At 42.6% G+C, this 19614-nt stretch overlaps 1 protein-coding gene across 2 annotated transcripts in view; it reads left to right on the forward strand.

Annotated features, from left to right (window-relative positions):
- The first annotated feature begins 250 nt into the window (after positions 1-250).
- Positions 251-19614, forward strand: part of GOLIM4 (golgi integral membrane protein 4) — a 29957-nt gene continuing 10593 nt past the window's right edge. The window contains exons 1-7 of one of the 2 annotated variants that reach the window (XM_027647404.1): positions 251-580; positions 12721-12795; positions 13834-13883; positions 14607-14660; positions 15176-15326; positions 16639-16721; positions 17338-17421. In XM_027647404.1, the coding sequence (XP_027503205.1) occupies positions 394-580; positions 12721-12795; positions 13834-13883; positions 14607-14660; positions 15176-15326; positions 16639-16721; positions 17338-17421 (684 nt within the window). In that variant the 5' untranslated portion in view covers positions 251-393. The remainder of the gene's footprint in view (positions 581-12720; positions 12796-13833; positions 13884-14606; positions 14661-15175; positions 15327-16638; positions 16722-17337; positions 17422-19614) is intronic. The other variant, XM_027647405.1, reaches the window with a different exon arrangement.

Raw genomic sequence — 19614 nt, forward strand, 5'->3', positions numbered from 1 at the left:
CGCGCCCGGAGCGGGACTTCCTTCGGGGATCCCGCGGCAGGAGCCGCGGCGGAGCGGGGGACACGTAAGTGCGGGGCCGGGGAGGTGCCTTTGTTCCCGCATCCCGCGGTTCCAGCGCCGCCCCCGCCCGGGCCGCGGGGACCGGGGCAGGGACACGGGGCATCCCCAGCATGAGCCCCGCCGGCCCCGCTCCTGCCCGCGCCCGGGAACCCGCCTGGGGCAAAGCGGCGGTGCCCAGGGGCTGAGGCTGCTCGGCCGGCCCCGCCTCCCTCCCTCCGTCCCTCCTTCCTCCCCTTCCTCCTCCTCCTCCTTCTCCCGGGGCCTCCGATGCCGCCGCCTCCCGCCCGCTGCTGAGCCGTGACGGGCGGGGGCCCCCGGGACCCCGCCGGGGACATGGGCAACGGGATGTGCTCCCGGAAACAGAAGCGGATTTTCCAGAGCCTGCTGCTCCTGACCGTGGTGTTCGGGTTCCTCTACGGGGCGATGCTCTACTACGAGCTGCAGGGCCAGCTCAGGAAGGCTGAGGCCACGGCGCTCAAGTACCAGCAGCATCAGGAGTCCCTCTCGGCTCAGCTACAAGGTACTTGCTCGGCAGGAGCCTCTGCTGCCCTTCCCAGGGGCTTGCAGAGCACCCTTCTCCTCCTCCTCCTCCTCCGGGAGGTCTGGGCTCCAGCTGTCCAACCTCTCCCAAAGTTTTGCTCCCAGTGCGCTTCTTCCCCTTCTCTTCCTCCGCCCTGTGGGCTTGTGATATCTCACCGTGGGTGGGATCCTAACCCTGCTGAGGTTTTGCCGTGGATTCCTAGACAACTCTCATTCCCCCTCACTCCCACACGTTTTATAGTGACTCTTATTCCCAAAGGACTGCACATCCCTTTGCAATTCCTAGCATGAATGGAAGAAGCAGGTGGACTGCTTGCTGCCCATCTAACAGTGCAGACCATGTCCAGTGTGGGACTTTGGAGTGCTTCTGTGTTGTCATTGAAATGTTAATTTTATGCTGAACATTCAGCTGCAGTTCCTGGGCAGCATAAACTTAAATAAATTCAGGGGGGAGGAGAGGAGTATTCTAATAAAGCATTTTTGAAAGGATAATTTAAAAGTAAAGTTCAAATAAGTTATTTGGATAAGGCTAATCTATTACTTGTGGTATAACTTCGAATTTCTTGGCTTAAAGCTGCCACATAAATACAGGTCCTTGTGTATCTTGTTTTAAGGATGCACGAAATGTGTGTGTCCTGTACTTTAAGGAAAAAGATGCCTGTGTCTGACATCAGCATGTCCAGAAATCAGAAACAAAGCAGCAAATGTATACGTGAAACATCAGTGGTCTGGGAAGTGCAAGACCTCAGCACCTCTCGAGTTGTCAAGTGCAAGGTTATTGGGTCAGCACAAAGCCCAGAGCCAACTTTCAAAAGAGTTTCATTTCTCAAGAAGGGTATAAAACAAGGATCAGAGGGATCTGCTGTAGCAGCTGTAACAGCACATAACTCCAGGGTGATCCTCAGCCATCCTTTTCCCTGTGGAAGCACACATAAAAGCGTGCCTGGAAGCACACAGTTTGTATGCAGAGAGCACAGAGCTGGGCTTATGCTGTTAGACTCTCACAGGGATTTGTTACTTCAATATGTTTAGTCACGATCTGAGACCATCATTACTTAGTATTTCAATTTCAGGTCGTTTTCCGAGTAATACCATGGAAATATCTGCCAGAAACCTTCATTTTAGTCACAAAAAAGGTGTAAGTGTTTGGCTGGGAGATGGGTATGTGGCAGATGGCTAAAGGGCTACTTTTGCTAGGCTGTATATTTGCCAACAGAATTTGCAGAGGACACAGGAACATCTTGTTCTCGAGCTAAAATTTGACAAGTTGGCTTTTTCTGTTGCTTTGGCTTTACCAAAAGTTTGTTACGTGCAACAAACTTTATCCTAACACAGAGGACAGATTCTCTGGATCTGATATATTAGGTCTGGACTGTTAAGTTTTAACTTTCCGTGTTTGAAACATTGTTTTCAGTAGCCACCACCTATCCAAGTATGTTCATGGAAGCAGCAGGCAATTGGTAGTTGACAAATGTGGTGACAGAGCTGTGCCTTATATAATTCTCTTGCTTGTTTCAGTGTATCAATGGGAAATGTAAAATATTGACCAGAATCTGATAACATTAATAGATTTCACAATCAATGCAATAAATTCACATGGTTCTGGGATGCAGGCCAGTCTATCAAGCATAATAAGCAGGAGATTTTGTCTATGCCAAGTATGGTAGCAGTAAACCTTGTTTAAAAAAGTAATTACTAGCAATTAAGTCACAGAATGGAGGGAAAAATACAATGTAACAATAAAATGGTTCTTTAAATTTTCCTGTGTTATGAAAGTAACTGTTATACCTAAGAGAGGGTGAGGCTGAGAGTCCAGAGACAAACTAAGTGCAGCAGCAACCATTGTACTGCCTAATGTCCCACTAAAGTAAAGGGAAGGTATCTGCCTATGGACTTCAGAGGATTTGGGAAATAAACTTTTCTTCCCTTTCTTAATGACTCTTTCTGAAGTGACCTACCCTGTAAAATCACTTGGGTTTCTGCAGTAGGAGTTGGTTAGTGAGGAGAACATGGGGAATTCAGAGCCTGTGCCTGTGCCCAGCTCACCCAGAGAGACACAAGCACGGTGTGAACTGGTGGTGTCCGACACCAATCCCATTTCTGAACCTTTCCTGTTTAACTCTTTCATATGGAACAACAGGAAGGAATTTTCTTTAAACTGAGGCTTCGAAGCAGCGTAAAATGTTGACAGAAAACCCTGTTTACAGGTGCAGTACGTGACTGCACTTTGAACCTTTGAATTTAAATGACTCGGACTTTAAATCAACAGTGTTCCCGTTGCCAAATAGAAAACACCTCTAAGAATATCTGAGCTACATCTGTTCTTTGAGTTTATTATTTTATGAGAACAATAAAATAAAGTAGTGCTTTACTAACATAATACAACTTTTATTTTCCATGCAGCATAATCTATAGATCCTGGACTAGAGGTGACTTTGGGGCCTGAAGTGTGATGGAAACACTTGGAAATCTTTTAAACAGGAACCAGTTAAAGGGCAAAGCCACTGACGTAGCATTGCCAGGAGGCAGGAGGTTGCTGTACCAACAGTGGTTGATTTCTTGGTGTTCACAGCTCTTCTGGGTGATTAAATCAGACTTTAAACTCATTACAAGCCGAGAAGAGAAACATATCTTGGACTTCCACATCCTGAACAACTAATTCATCAGGAAGCTTTTATTGTTTTAAATATAAACTAAAAAAATAAACTTCTTAAGTGTGTTTTTGAGGCTCCTGGCATGCTGGCTGTGCTCCTGGAAGTCTGACTGCATTGAAATGCTTGGGTGACAGTGAAATATCACCTGTTATCTGAGGGTTTGTAGGGTTTTGTTGTGACTGCTGATGCCTGCAGAGGCAGTTGCTTTCCTGGTTGTTCACAGAGGAGCACTGTCAGGGCTTGTGGGTGAAACTTGAGTCTGTTTGTGAAATGCCTGAGGATCACGGGTAACTCCTGAGTTTATGTGCACGGTGGCAATTTGGGATGTGAGTGCCTTTGGTCTGCCCACAGTCTCAATCAGGATCCTCAGCTGTAGCTCAGAGTGCAGCTCCCTTTACTCCCTCCTGTCACCTCTACTGTTTTTCCTGGGTTTTCAGGGTTTTTTCATCTATGTTGGTAATAAGAACCTTCTTTTTGGTACTTGCCAGTTCTTCATGCCCGAATGAGCTGTGCTTTCTGTTTTTGCTGGAAAAGCCAGTTGACTTAGATTTTTATCTTTTTCATTGCCTTGTTTTGCTCAAACACAGCATGTGAAACAGGCTCAATACATAGAAAAACAGCTCTCATCTACCAAGGCAGAATGTACAGGTCACTGAGAAATGGTGCAGGAAGACGTCTCAAAATCTTTTAACACATGAAGAGAGCTGCACGTGGGTGCTGTTGTGGGGAGTTCTGCCTTCTCTGGTGTGCACAGCCTCAGCTACTCAGCTGAGAAGTGTTTGTGCCCCTTGGAATAACACCAGGGTGTGATGGGAAGGATGGCAGACTTGGGGAACACAATAACTGGTGGGGAGAAGCTGGGGTCTTAAACTCACCCCCTTTAGAAGCTCATGTTGTAGAAGGTTTCGTAGAAGAGTATCAAACTTTGGCATTTCTGCTGGGCATGGAGAAAGCAAGGCTGCTTTTGCAACCCTCAAATGGAGTACCAGGGGCAGAATGTAGAGATGACACAACATTTTTTTGACTGCTAAGAAAATCTAAAGTCATTGTGATCTGTAAGGTCTTTCATAGAGAAGCTGATTGTCCCAGTAAGATTATTTTTAAATCTCATTCTCTAAGCATTATATGTTTGAAACGTGAAAATAATCTTGCTCAGTATTTCTTCAATTGATAAAACCATAACTTGATGCTCTTTGCCTCCTACCAAGATGTGTCAAACTAAGTCTTGAACTATTGGCTTTATAGAAACAGGCTTCAGCTGCTAGAACAGAAACACACAGATGGCTGTGGGTGAACCTGATTGTATCTGTGACTGCTGCAAGATTGAATGTATCTACAAATGTCTTTTTAGCCCTTGCAGCTTCTGTCTTCTCATCCTCTGAGTGTTAAGTACTATTTTAATCTGTTTAATCTGTTTTAATCCCTAATCCTTATAACAACCTACATTTAGTGCTTTGTACTATCTTAATTTTCGCTCTTTCTCTGAGAGTCTGAATGTATTTGACAACTTTGAGCAGTCCCTGTGAAGCCTCAGACTGGGCTGTAATCCTAGGAGCCAGCCCAGCAGGGACTCTGAACTTGAGAGTATTCAAGGTGTGGATTTCCTCAAAGCTTTCTTATCCAATGCTAGAAAGCACCAGCTGAAAAGATAATGTAGATTCCTCTGTGCCTGTTGTGCCATTTGTCCCAAAACAGGACCCCTGTTGGAGATGACCTGCTGGAAGTTGATCCAGATCCAGAGCAGCTCTGTGTATGTAGACTTGCATAATGTATCCCAGTGCTAGATCATAGTTCTGTGTCACTTTAGTGGTTAATATTTATTATGTCTGCATGCAAACTACAGAGATGCCAAAGCCGCTCTCAGTGAAGCACAGAGAGATGGGGATGTACTTCACTCTCACACCCCTCTTTGATAATACACTATTTAAACTTGTACCTTAAGCTGGCAGAGCTAGGAAGAACTAACTTTTGATGGCTTATTTTTCACATGAATCGTACGAGCTACATCTCCACAGCTCCTGTATGGTTGGTTGTTCTCCACAATAACAGCCTGAATTCCTGTCATTCCTGTGAGTTTCAGGTTGCACGTAACGCTACAGTGCTTATTTTATTGTGTTTTGCTGCTATCTGAGATCTGGGAGATCCATGGCAGCACTGTAATAGCAGAGGTTGGTTCTTTGTGTGCTGTTGGTACTCAAATGTACTTCCAACACCAGGTGTAGGGCTGCATGAAGTGGCAAATACATCATCCCAAACTCTGCTACCTGGCTTCCTGAAATGGGACACTTTGGTTTGTAACCTCCTCTAAGAATCTGCCTTCTGTACTTCCATTCACATTTTCAATGGGTATTTAATGTTCCAAATATTTAAAACACATGTTTTAAACACATGAAACTGTGTGAAGTTTTAGTGTGGAAGAGCTGTATGCTGTCATGTATATTCATACATGCATCTGTATGTGTAAAATGTATCTTTAGAAAGATATGTCTGTTTGGCAGCTCATCCTGAAGATTTTGGGTTATTTAGAATTACCAAGATTGCTTCATAACCTGAATGCAGAGAAGGTGCTTGAGTTCTGTTCCATTCAGTTAACTCTGGGCAGTTTGTTTCCAGGTCCATAGTGAGTAAGATTCCCAGCAGCAGAATTCCGCGACTGGACAGATGAATTGAGCAAGTGCCCGTGTTTGTATTTGTTTTTCATTCCTGCAATCCAATGCCTGAGTGCCCTTAAATCACTTTTCTGGTGGACATGATACTTCCAGGATAAATTTCTCTCAGCACTGCAGTGTTCCATCTGCACCCAGGTTGGAACCTGGGCTGAAGATCACAGGGCACAGCTGGAGGGAATATTGAGCAGTGTGAGGTAACAGGGTGGGTTTGTTCCCTGGGTTTTGATGTTCTCTCTCCCCAGTTTAACACTGAGCCTGGTAGCCTCCAGCCTGATGCAAGACAGAGCCTATATCCCAAAACTCTTTGTTACTGATCATGATTTAAGCCCCTTAAAGCCTGTTAGTGGTGGATCTGTGTGGATTTATGGACACTTCAGAGCTGGGAGAGGAGGAGAGAGGCAGGATGGGTGGATGCTTTGGTGAGTTTGCATTCTGACTTCTTTGTCAGTCATCTCCTATCACATATTCCTGGCTGATTGAATTCCTAAGTCTTAAAGACAGCGTTCCAAGCACATTGTCTCATTGGCCTGGTTGTTTTCCTGGCAGGATTCAGGCTTGTCAGCCTTTGTGTCTGGGTGGGGCGAATTATTAGTAAGGTTTCCACCCTCTCTGAGAGTTGAGTACCCATTATAGCATCTCTGATGTAGTGGTGAGGGTATTGCCAGCAATTTGTGGCTAATAGAGTTCACTTTGCTCATTTTGGAATAGGAGCCCTGTGTAGAAAAAGTAATTTAATCTGTCCTGCTGAAAGTCAGGTGCTGCTTTGAGGTTGGATAATAATGAAAGCGAAATAATTCAGATTACTGAAAAAATGGGCTATACAGAACAAGTAATTAGAGCAGAATCTTTTGTTGGGTGATTTTTTTTTCCCTGGGATTTTTAGGACACAGGAGCATGAATTGCTAGTCATGTTGGAGCCTGAGGTGAGCAGTTGATGAATTCAACCTGTTTGGATGGTATTCCTTTTTTAAAGAAGGGTCTTCTGGGCTGGATGCAGTTCTGATCTTTTTCTGGTGATGTAGCTTAACCCAAACTTCTTGAGATTTGCTACTATGTATCATAATTAAGAAATAAAAGAAACTGCAATTTCTCCACCTCCTCCTCTACATTTCCTCTCTCCCCCCAAGGTATCTGAAATTAGCCCACTATCTTATTTTCCTGAGGTGACTCAGATCCCAGAGTTTGGCAGTCATTTCCAGGGTTTAATTACAGAGATGATGAGAGAAGTATGGCCTTTGTGAGCTCCCAGAGGGCAGAGTAGGGAGCTTGCTTCTATCCACACCACCACGCTCAGCAAAGCCATTTTCAGTCAAAATTATGAATCTCTGTCTGAAACTCCTTGATTCTGGGTGCAGTTTGTGCATATATAGGTTGGTTTTTTTCTTCGAGGTCTATTTTTGACTAGTTTCTGAATAATAGATCCTGACACTGTGTAGATAGAATCACCAGACCTGCATAAAATTGAAAAAAGAGTCTAAAACAATTTTTGAGAGAAAGAACAGCCCCTCGTTTCCTGGAGCTGAGGGTTGAACAGACCCAACAAACAGAGATGATATGAGAAGAAAACTCTTGTCTCTGCAGCTCTGCTGAATCTTTGTGTGTTTTTCTGCTAATTTAGGTCCAAAATCACTATACAGGTTTTGTTTGAGCTATTTGCATTCATCACCACTTGAAAAAAATAGCATGGATAGGTGTGTAGGAAACAGCATGTGCAGGGTGGGATGCTGATCCCTCCTGTGGTACCAAAGGTTGGAGGAAATCTTTTGTGGAGTACATGGGAAATCTTTTCTAGAAAACATGATCTCTTTCCTAATGAAAGTCAGGTCTGAAGCCTATCTGTGAAGGATTAAATATTTAATCTCATTTAATACCCCTTCTCAAATTTATTTATAGCAGCAGCTATTACAGTTTACTCTTTGAACATGATAAATCCTTCCCTCTATTCCAACATATCTTAAATCTGTTGTTTCCTAGAGGTGTTATTGACTTCTAAGAATGAAGCAGGCTGGAGGAAAAGGATTCTGTGAAATGGAGATTTTACTCCAGTTTAGAAATTAATTTTCATGTCATCCTTATAATTGCATGTCACCCTTATAAATGAATAGAGGCCACAACGATTTCTTAGAAATACAAGTACGTGTTTCCGGGGTGAACTGAATTGATGTGCCAGATTCCCTCAGCATTCCCCTGTTTCCAGAACTGCAGTCAAAGCAAAACTAGAACTGGTTGCTGGAACCTGTAGTTAGAACAAAACTTCTGACTGCTGGAGTACTGACTAAGTTAGAGAATTTTAACTGACAGCTCATTTTCGGTGCAGGATCTCTGAAAGCTGATGTTTCACTTCCTCCTTGTGCAACTGAGATCTGTGACAAACACTGCAAATCCCCTGGATATGAAGATCCAGATATTGAATGCAAACTTTTCTCCTAAAATTATTAGTACTCTGAGCAAACACAGATGGCTAGGGAATTAAGTCAAAGCAGTGGTTATTTTTAAGCACAACTTCCAATGCATGGGTTAGTTTTCCAGGAGGAATTTGCAGTGACTGGCTGTAATTAGGCAAAACCATTACTTGATCATGTGAGTAAATTGAAGAGTGTAGGAGTTTGTTTTAAAGTGAAGGTAATTCTCATACTCCATCCAGTGCCAGTTGTGGTTTGCAGTGAGCACAATGAGAACATTCCATCTGCCTGGATGCAAAAGTGTTCCATAATTAAACCTCACACACAATCAGTTTTGCATTGTCTTGGCTTCTATTTCTGTCCTTTTTGTATAAATTCAAACCAGAAAACTTCAAGGGCATAAATTATTAAATAGCTTCAACGTTTTGTTTAATGTATTGTAATTATTTGGGCTTGGAGCAACCTGGTCTGGTGGAAGGAGTCCCTGCCCATGGCAGGGCATTGGAGCTGGATGGGCTTTAAGGTCCCTTCCAACCCAAACCATTCTGGGGTTCTGTGATAAAGATATGTTTTTTTGTAATGTTGTTTTCTTGCACTATAGTTTTCCTAGTCTTTATTGTGGGAATACTTCCACTCTTCCTTAGATGTTTGCAGTGTCACTGGAATATCCATTTATTGCTGAACTCTCAGTTGAGAGTCTCTGGAATGGATGTAGCACATCCTGTGATCAGCATGGCTTGTACTGTGCTGGGGAATCCTGAGGCTTGACCAGGAGCAGCCCAGAGCCTGATAATCTATGTCTGATAAGATTATCAGTAGTGAAATAGGGGATCTCTTTGTTTGAAGCCAGATTCACTGACTTAATCAAATACTTAGGAAGCTTAGGAAGCAGGTCTTGCTGTATTAATAACATCTTCTCCCAGCATGAGGCATTAGTGTCAGAGGAGTAATGAAATACCTTCTGAGATCAGAATTTCAATTACTGTCATTGGACTGGGGAATTTATCCTACATCCCATATTGAAGGGATTGTTCCTTGGCTCATGGAAGTGCTTCACTCTCAGCAGAAAAGCTGGATTCACATTTTAAATGGTTCTATTTGCAGCGACAAGAATTGGGAATTAACTATTTTTACAGCAAATCTATCTCCTACAGGCCTTTGTAGAGTTACTAGGAAAGTGCCAGGGTGATTTTACCCCACACTGCTGGTTCAGTTCAACTCTGCCACAGTCTGAGAGAAAATAACACTGACTGTTGCCAAGACTACTGAAATCTGCTGGTTTTAAATAAAAGGTATTACTGTAATCTTAGAAAAAGATTGCAGAATTGTGTAAGAAACAATCTCATTGAAATTGGTAAAATTTTTTACATCATATATATTTAAATTCCAATGTAATGTAGATTTCCAGTATGTAAGACAGTGGGAGCCTGGGGTATTTTAGACTCCCAAGATCATGCTTCTGGCAGACCAAACAACCAAAGTAACACAGTCACAAAATTGCTGATAATGGAAACTTAGGAAACATTTTCTCTTAAATATACAACACTGGTTTATTCTGCTTGGTATTAGTTTTACTGCTTAGAGGTGCAGAGCAATGATAAAAGAAATAACCAGGACTGTTAAATAATCTTGCTTTCATCACCTCCCTCAACTCCTGTGTTGCAATTAACGTTCAGCACTGGTCAAAGTGGTGTAATCTGAGAACCTACAGATCATCCCACACCCCCCCCTTCTCCTTCACTTCCTTTTCTGTATGAGGAAAGCCTTAAATCAAGGACTTGATTTAATTGGGATCAATTCAAGGACTGTTCAGTGTTTCCTTGTTGAAGGTGAAAGGTGTTTTATCAAGCTGTGATGTTACAGTTCACATTCTGGGCTCTGTGGGTTTATGTGGTTCTTTGTTCATTTGTGCAGGTTACATTGTATAGGTAATTTCAAGAATTAAACTGATACCTGCAGTTACTCCAGCTTTGGAATTGTGCATATTAGCCGTTAGATGACAACGTTTCCCCCTTTTTTATCACTCTATTAAATATAATGTAGAAATAACCTTCAGTTATTTGTGTAAAGATCAGTACAAAATTAAAAGCTTACCCTAGGAAAAGTTATTTGTGCAGTTTGCCCCCCAGCTGGAAAACCTCTTACAAAAAACCTGCTTTTCAATGCATTTATTTCTTTCAGCTTCTTGCTCAGCCATCTTCTATCCAGGCTGGCAGTGAAGAAAGGGAACACCCTGCTGTAGTAACAAGCCCTTTGTAGTTTGGACTCTTAAAGTTCCTAACTGGTGGAAATAATTTATGTTTATGGGAGATAAACTATGTACTTATGAAATCTGACTTGCAACCTACCCCACAAAAGAGCAAGAGAGAAGACATGGAAGCTGTGCCTTCCTAATATTGATTCTTAATCAAAATCTTAATTACATTGCACATTATGGACTTTTATCAGAGAGAAATATGCCGAACCAGCCAGTCAATGAAGCAGAAGGTCAGAGGTGTAGGAGGAAGTTGGTTTTAGCCCTTCTTTTGAGACTTCCCCAGCATTGTCCCAGTATTTCAAAGGTTAGCAAAAAGAAGGGTGAGGATGCAGTACCTGAGAGGGCTGGAGAGACTTGGCAAGTTCAGGGTGAAGCCAGGAAAAGCAGAGCTCAGCAGAGATTCAAATGGCTGTGAGAGGTCCCTAAACCCCAAACTACTGCTTTCTCCTTCTCCTTTCCTCCTGCCTTGTTCTGGGTTTGTTGTGCAGGGTTTCCCAACACACTTGTTAAAGCCCCAGGAGGAACTGTGGAAGGTGCACTTGTAGACAGAGAAGCAGAATGGAAAATGTTACCTCCGAATCCATTTGTGGCTTAGCCTGTTTGCCAAAAAGCCTGTTTCCACCTCTGATTGCATGGGAGGAGAAACCCATTATGGCTTTTCATTGCTCTCCTGAGCTGCTGTGCTACAACCACTGTTCCTTTTGCACTGTAATTCAGCATTCACTACCTCCAGGACCTAAATAAAACCATTACTGTACTGCTGCCTTTTATTTCCCCTCTTCTCCAGGCCTGTTTGCTGGTGACTTTGTGAATATTCATTAAATGCTCGTTTTGTTGCAGAGGATGTTGATACATTGGTTCATCTTGACTGATGCCCTTGACTTTAGAAGATAAATAGCAAAGTGGAGATAGGTGCCAGGAATTGATTAGCAATCCAGCTCCTGAGCCAACACATAAACACTCATAGATAAGCCTGCAGAATGCACCTTGGTGGAATTAAGAACAGGTTTTAGGGTGCAAGAGGAGCCTTCTGAGGCTGCCAAGACACAAATCTTTACTTGATGCCTCCTGCAGAAGGCTTATGTTCACTAGTGGTTTATTCTCATAAAATGAGTTTCCTAGTTTTGATAGAAAAATATCACTTCTTGTATTAACACAAATTAATAACTATTTGAAAAAGTACTGGTTGTACTTACAGCAGTAAAAGATGCTTGCATTAAACTGAGCCTAAACACATATAACTGTACATTTTCATGAGTTTTAATTGATATCTTTGCTGCAAACTTGGCTATTTCAGGTAGTGATCCTCCAGCCTAGTGAGTGCTGTGGAGAGGGTAAACAGGGACTGATGTGCCCCATCCTCTGTGAGACATATTCCAAACTCCATGTCCAAAGCACAGGCAGAATGAAATTCTGCTGTACTGGCAGTGAAATGGGGGGACTTAGTGCCAGGAGGTATTGGATGTCCTAAATACACACAGGATACAATGAACAAACAAATTCATCAATGTAAAACCCATTTTGGGATGTACACAAAGGACCTGTGGGCAGCTTGGACAGTCTTTAAGAGTCATAAATTGCTGGTAGGCAGTGCCAGAGGAATACTGTATGCCCAGTTTTTGGAAGAATTTAGGGATTAGGTTCCCCATGCCTCAGCCTAAGCAGCCTGTGCAGTGCTGCCCCTCTCCCTTCCCTCCTTGTGACAGTTCCTTTGCTGCCAGGAATTACTCTGGCAGTGAAGTTGTCCTTCCTTATTTCCTTGTCTCTCTGCAAACAAGGCAGGAGAGGATGGAAGCATGGAAAAATGTCCCTGCATATCCAAGAAGGGAAGAGGATTTGGCAACTTTCTTGTAGCTCCAGCACAGCTGACTGTCTCCACAGACAAAACACTTACCTGGTTATCACAGCTGTGTTTGTGCACTCAGAGAACCCAGAATTTAGGATCAATAAAACAATGCAAAAAGGAAAAAAAATACTGTCCCAGATGATACAAACAGCTCTTTATCCTATGACCTCATTCCACTTGTATTTTCCTGGTGTGTTCTGTGCCAGCACTCCCTGGGGTGTGTTGGGGGTGGGTGGTGGGGTTTGTATATGTTACTTTTTCAATTAATTGCATACAAAATTTCTCTTTTCAGTTGTATATGAGCACAGGTCAAGATTAGAAAAGTCATTACAAAAGGAAAGGCTCGAACATAAGAAAGCAAAAGAAGGTAAAAACGTGCTTTTCACTTTGACTTTTAACTTGATTATTTGCAGAAAGTAACTTCAAATGCTCTTTGTTCAGTTTTAAATGAGTCGAGTAACACATTAGCAGGACCCCCTTGGCAGAGCTGTGCTGGTCTTTTTAGTAGTTCTTTCTTATTTATTTATTTTTTTAATCAGGTATTTTTAAAAGCAGTCATCTTTTTAGTACTGTTTACAGATCCCTGCAACTTGACAAAGTATACACAGAGAATATGTTTATATCCATGTACATAACCCTAACATGTATGTGGAGTTGTGGGCATGTGGAAATCCTGTTCTGGTGTGCCAAACATTCAAAACTTGTACCAAAAACATGGGGATCTCTTCCTGGATTCCATCACTGGGAAATTAGACTCTGAATCAGTGCTTTTTCACGTGCTTAAGGGTAAACACACGCTCACATATATTTTCCTGATTAAAACTGAGTTTCAGGGGGGGTGTGTGAGGGGCAAATGTTGGCACAAATTGTATTTCTTACCCTCTGCCCTCTATGGCAGTTCAGCAGGATTCAATCGTCTGAGTTTCCTCACTCTTTCGGTGTTTCCGTGAGATTCTCGGTGGGTTTCTGGTGCCATCTAGTGTAGAACGGTCCTGCTGCTACCCGAGGGTGAGACAGCGTTTGCAAACCCTAAAAAGAGGATCAAGGAACAAACAAGGGAACGTTTTCTCATCTCCAAGAATACACAATTTATAAATAAATGTCCTTTTCCTTTTGAATGATGCTCATGGGCCCATCCAGAGTCTTGAGCTTCTACCCCTCTATGTCACACCAAGATGTGAAACTTTTAAATGAAAACATTTTGTGAAACTGTGATACCCTTTAACGAAAATAAATTCAGCATTTTGTTGAATTCTTCATTTTTAAGGTCTTTTTAAGAAAATTGTATCTGCACAAGTATTCAGCTCTTAACAGAATTTATATATGTGACAGTCATGTTATTTAAGCAGAGATTCTTATCTTCCTGTTCTTTTTTTCATCAGTACTCTCCCTTTTTATGTTGCAGATTTTCTTGTTTATAAACTAGAAGCACAGGAAACACTAAATAAAGGAAGGGTAAGTCATCTTTCCTAGTACAAGTTTTTAATAACTGAGAAAGGAAATGCTTTGCAATTATAACTGTTCAAAGAAAGAGGTCCTGGAAAATACTAATTGAAAGAGCTCTTACTTATCTCAGTCTACTCTGCATGCATAAGTGCTCTCTAACTCCTAATTATTGGAGCTGTAGTAGGAGATACTAATATCTCTCCAGAAAATTAATTTAGAAAATATCCTCCTATTTATATTATGGTAGTTCAAACATAATGTTCTTATATTTAAGGGGAAAGGGGAATGAGAAGGTGTTAGAAATTTTTTGTAGCTTAGTCCACAGGGAAAAGCGCAGTGACAGCTTTCTAACACGTGGTCTTTGAACTGGAAAGCATAAAAACATCAAGAAACTTTGTTTTATATACCAAGTGCCAGAAGGAAAACTGTATCTGGCAGAGGACCCAGAGACCTGTAGGGAACTCTTTATAAAGCGAGTAAATTAGGATTTTATGGCTATTTCATGTTGAAACTGGGGAGCAGTTTGTGAGCTGAGTAATGTGAGTTAAAATGTGTTGTTGCTGCAGCAAGTGCAGAGTGTATGTGCCTGCTCTGCTCCAGAGCAAGGGGGAGGGTGAATTTGTTTCCTGGGGAGTTACATCCCTTATCTTGTGACTCCTAAATAACCAACTGAATGGAATTTGGAGGAATGTCAGTGTGGTTCTGTTTGACACCGGTGTTTGTGTTTTACAGCAAGACTCCAACAGCAGATACAGTGCTCTGAGTGTCCAACACCAGATGCTGAAGGTGGGTAACTGGGGCAGCAGGACACCAGTGTCCTGTCAAACTGGTTATGCTGGGGGGATACAGCCCTGCTGGGTTCTGGTTCATTCCAGAGTGTCAGGACATGGATGATGCCTTCCTCTCTCAATAGTACCCTTAAAAGATGATTTACTGCAGTTTTTCCCAGTCAGACTTTCCAGGGGGGTAATTTAATCTTATCAAATGCAATTATTGTAGGGAATGCTGACTTATCAGCCCTCACATATTTTGGCATGTGAGGATTTTCTTTGACACACTGAGCAGCTCCCAGAGGGACAGTGCAATGTGGGCTGAGGTGACAGAGCCCTGGAACAGGACACTGCTCATCACAGAGATCATTCTGTGTTTGAGAGGAGCTTCAATGTGCATGCTTTGAATAATAACCTCCCTGTGATGAATGCTTTCCATTCATCTGTGCTTATTAAACAAATTGCCAAAGACAATATTAGCCAGATATGCAGATACAGAACTGCTCCACTGTCCCAACTTGGTATTTGTAGAGTCAACATGAAGAACTGAAGAAGCAGCACGCTGACCTTGAGGAAGATCACAGAAAACAAGGAGAAGAGTTTAGCAGGACATTCAGTGTTCACAAGGAGAGATACTTGCAGCTGCAGCAGGAGAAAGAGCAGGAGATCTCCAAGCTGAAGGGTAAATCTCACCTGTGTCGGGCTGTCCCATTAAACTGTGTGTGTTTGCCATTGTGTTTTGTGTGAGGTGAGAGAGGCATTTTCTCTGTTCTCACTCACAGGTCAGTCATGCATCTTCTGCCTCCTGCTAAGTTACATTTTACTGATGATTGTCTGTGGCCTCTTTCTGAAATCTTCATGTGTGCTTTGTGTTTGTATCTGGGTTAGAGAAATAGTAAGAAACTCAGCACTTAAAAGCCTGTCAAGTGTCAGAGGCTGTTTAGCCAGACTTTCATTTTTACTTCTAAGACTTGCATAAACCTGGAAAAATAGTTTTACCTCTTTATTGTTTTTTGTAATTGAAATGGAATCTAAGAGTATTTGCCACTTCTATCAGAGATTTAATTGTACCTCTTCATGAAGTGACTTTATATACATTTTAGACCTCATTTTCTCCTCTGTGTATCATCTCCTCTGAAACACCTGCATACCTGGATGATGAAGTCATGTTTTACTCTTGGCATCTAGTTTCCTGTTAAATAGATTCTTGGCAGTTTTCAGGCTTCTTCAATCCTCATTACACGATTCCATGGAACAAAAGGATGGGGCTGTCCCCACCAGGGCCCTCAGCCAGGCTGTGCCATGTGTCACTGACTCAGGAGTTAGTTTTGGAGCTGTCTGCAGCTTTGTCTGCAGAGGCTTTTGCAGGATTTCGTGTTTATTAGCTCTGCCTTGGCAGCACAGTCACACAGTGAGCTGGGCTGAGCTGGGTTGCAGCCTGGCAGCCTGGAGTGTGGGAACAACCTGCCCATGTCTACTCACGATATTCTACATCAATATCATGTAAAAAGTGGGAATACAAGCCCCTCTCCCTGATCCCAGAAGCATTCTGGCCATCTTGGCATGCCTTCCAAAGGAATAACCTGGTCCTACCACAGAAAATTCTCACTCACCAGATGCCACGTGGGGGGAGAGAGGAGGGTTTCTTCCTCTCTGCCTTTCAAAGATTCAGCTTTCCATAAGGAATTTTGCCATCTGTAGTGCCCAGCGGGAGCAGTGATGCAGAGTTCCAGATGCAGACCGAGTGCACTGATACAAAATTTAATCAAATGTTACAATTTTCTGCTTGAAAATGTAAAACTTTCCATAGGGCTGGGGAGAGATGTAACAAAACCAAACCATACAGTTATTCTAATTAATTTTTACTGTAGCAATTGTGTGGGATTTTGTGTAGATTGTGTTACACTCTCAGTTTTGGTGCTTATCCTGGTATTATAAATCTGAGCAGGTTTAAATTCTGTAGTAATATTCTGTGTGTCATTTCTTTTCAACAGAATCCCTGTATAACTTACGGGAGGAGAACAGACAGTTGAGAAAAGCTCACCAAGACATTCACACCCAGCTGCAGGATGTCAAGGTAGGCTTTGCTCTGAGGAGAGCTTTCAGTATTAGGAAAAAAATTTCCCAAGTTTTCACAAGCCAGAATTAGGCTGTGCTGAAAACTTGTAGTTTCTGTTGTGTGGCCAAAAGGAGAGGAATATGGCTGATCTGGATTTCTTGTCTTTGGCCACCTGCACTTAAGGTAAATTGCTCATTTAAAAAAAAAAGGAAAAAAAAAAACAAACCCGAAAAACAAACATGTGAAAAAACCCACAACAATGAAGTGTTTAGTATAGAAATTCCAATTGGGAATTTGATTTTGCAAGTTAAGAACTGAGTTTTGGCAAAACTCAATGCCTGATGTTCTCCAGCTCTATTCCTTTAAAACATTCATCATCATCATCATCTCCCCCAACTTTTAATTTTATTTTAGCTACACAAATCTTGGCCTCCAAATTCCCTTCCCTGGTGTGCTCACTTCCTCTGTCTGTTTAATATGCATTCCATGTTAAATAAATAAGTGCTGTCATTCCAGCTCAGGATTTTCCTTTCAAAATAAATTGAATTCTCTTCCTAGTTCAAAACCCCTCAGCCTCCCTAATTTACCTTTATGAACTTTGTGTAAAACATGTAATGTTCTTCTTTTTGTGTAGCAACAGCATAAGAACTTGCTGTCCCAGCACAACCAGCTTGTGGTGACATTGGAAGACCACAAGAGTGCACTAGCTGCTGCTCAGGTCAGAAGAAAAGCAGCTTCTCCTGGCTCTCAGCTTCCTCAAACTCTGTTTTTCCTGGTTCACTGCAGTGTGGTGCATGTGGCCTTTGGCATGCTGGGGTTTCACTGGCACTGTGCTGCACTCAGAGGGAAGTGCATGAGTTCAAGGGTGGCTCTTAAGAAGCTGCAACAATTCACAGGGCTGTCAGAGAACAAAAAAAACTCTATTACTACAGGCCCAAGAGTGCATGTGTTACTCATAACCAGAGTATCTCTGCTTCCATGGCAGCTGCCAATACCTTTCTTCCTCTTCCTTCTCTGATAAAACTCCTGTTAGTTGAACATCCCGCTCTCTGATGTTCACATTTATCACTTACAAAGACCTGGCTGCTGGTATAAAGTCTCTTTTTGTGTGTGACTGGAATGTCTACAAGGTTTTTATAGAATCCCAGAATGGTTTGGGTTGGAAGGGACCTTAAAAATCATCTCGTTCCACCCCCTGTCATGGGCAGGGACACCTTCCACTAGCCCAGGTTGCTCCAAGCCCTGTCCAACCTGGCCTTGGACACTTCCAGGGATGAGGCAGCCACAGCTTCTCTGGGCAATGGACATCAGTGCAGGAGCAGAATATATATGCAGGAATAAATATATATTTACATTCTAAACTCCGGATGGAACAGAAATTAATTCAGAAAAAAAAGCAGCAGCATTATGTTTCTTAACTGTCATTTTCAAGGGAACTATCCATGAAGCACAAACTGTTACAGGCTCAGTCAGCTGTGCCAGTACAAGCTGTATGGACCACAGGGAATCTGAAAGCAGGAGTAATGCTGGAGCAGAGGAAGACTGTTGGTGAATGATCAGAGGGAAAGGCAGTTAGGCAGTGTGAATTTACTTTTATTCCTGATTGATTTTCTTCATTTAAGCATTTTCATGATCCACAAAATCATTATCAGCATTAAAAGCATTGGATCTTCTTTTTTTTTTTTTTTCCCTCAGCTCTCCTTGTTGTGCATGTCAATATGTGTAGATATTCAAAAAATAGGGAAAGATCAGAAAATTCCCTCTTCGATAAATATCTGAGGAATCTTAATCTCCAGTACTAAAACATGCTGACAGCTAATTTTAAGTTCTTCTCCCACTGGCCATGTTTGTTACTTGGTACGTGTTTGCTAACAACTGAAGTTCCACAGGGGCAGAGGCAGGGACTGATTTAAGGTTCACCAAATCCAAAGGGAAGCTCCATATACTTCTCCTGGCTTTGATTCAGCCCTTTAATTATAAAACCTGTGTCACACAAAGCCTTTCTGTTTGCAGTCAGGATGTGGCATTTGTCCTGTGGAGAACCTTTCCTTCAAGGGAAGGGTCTTGCCCACGCTTTCAGAACAGAGGGTATTTTGCACCGTTGCAAACCAGCTGCAGAAAGTTCCCAAGGGATTATTTCACAGCTCCAGAAGTGATTCCTCCATTCCTACGTGTATTCTAGACATTGAATACCAGCAGTCAATACTGCACTAAAGAATTTGTGACCTGAATCTTTAAAGCATTGTAGTCTTTGTGCTTTTCCACAGCCAGACTGATTAATTATTTATTTTAATAAACCCTGTTTTCTACCTTTTAAGCTGTGGCCTTGAATCAGAATGTTCAGTTTAGTGACTCAGCAGTTGAACAGAGTGCTTGAATTCAGATCTGGATGTGCACTGTTTAAATATAATAGAAACCTGGAATGGTGTGGGTTGGAAGGGATCTTAACACTCATCTCATTCCATCCCCCTGCCACAGGACACCTTCCACTATCCCAGGTTGCTCCAAGCCCCGTCCAACCTGGCCTTGGGCACTTCCAGAATGGGACAACCACAGCTTTTCTGGGCAACCTGTCTCAGGGCCTCCCCACCCTCACAGAGAACAATTAATTCTTAATATCTAATCTAACCCCTCCCTCCTTCAGTTTAAGGCCATTCCCCCTTGTCCTGTCCCTCCGTGCCCTTGTGAAAAGTCCCTCTCCAGCCTTCCTGTAATCCCCCTTTAGGCACTGGGAGGGGCTCTCAGGTCTCTCTGGAGCCTTCTCCTCTCCAGGTGAACATCCCACCTCTCCCAGCCTGGCTCCAGAGCAGAGGAGCTCCAGACCTTGGAGCATCTCTGTGGCTTCCTCTCTCATTCCAACACATCCCAGCATGTTCATCTCTCTGCATGGTCAGCAAGTGGGGAAAAAAAA

The sequence above is a fragment of the Corapipo altera genome, unplaced genomic scaffold, assembly GCF_003945725.1.
Source record: "Corapipo altera isolate COAL_440 unplaced genomic scaffold, ASM394572v1 113, whole genome shotgun sequence".
NCBI lineage: Eukaryota > Metazoa > Chordata > Aves > Passeriformes > Pipridae > Corapipo > Corapipo altera.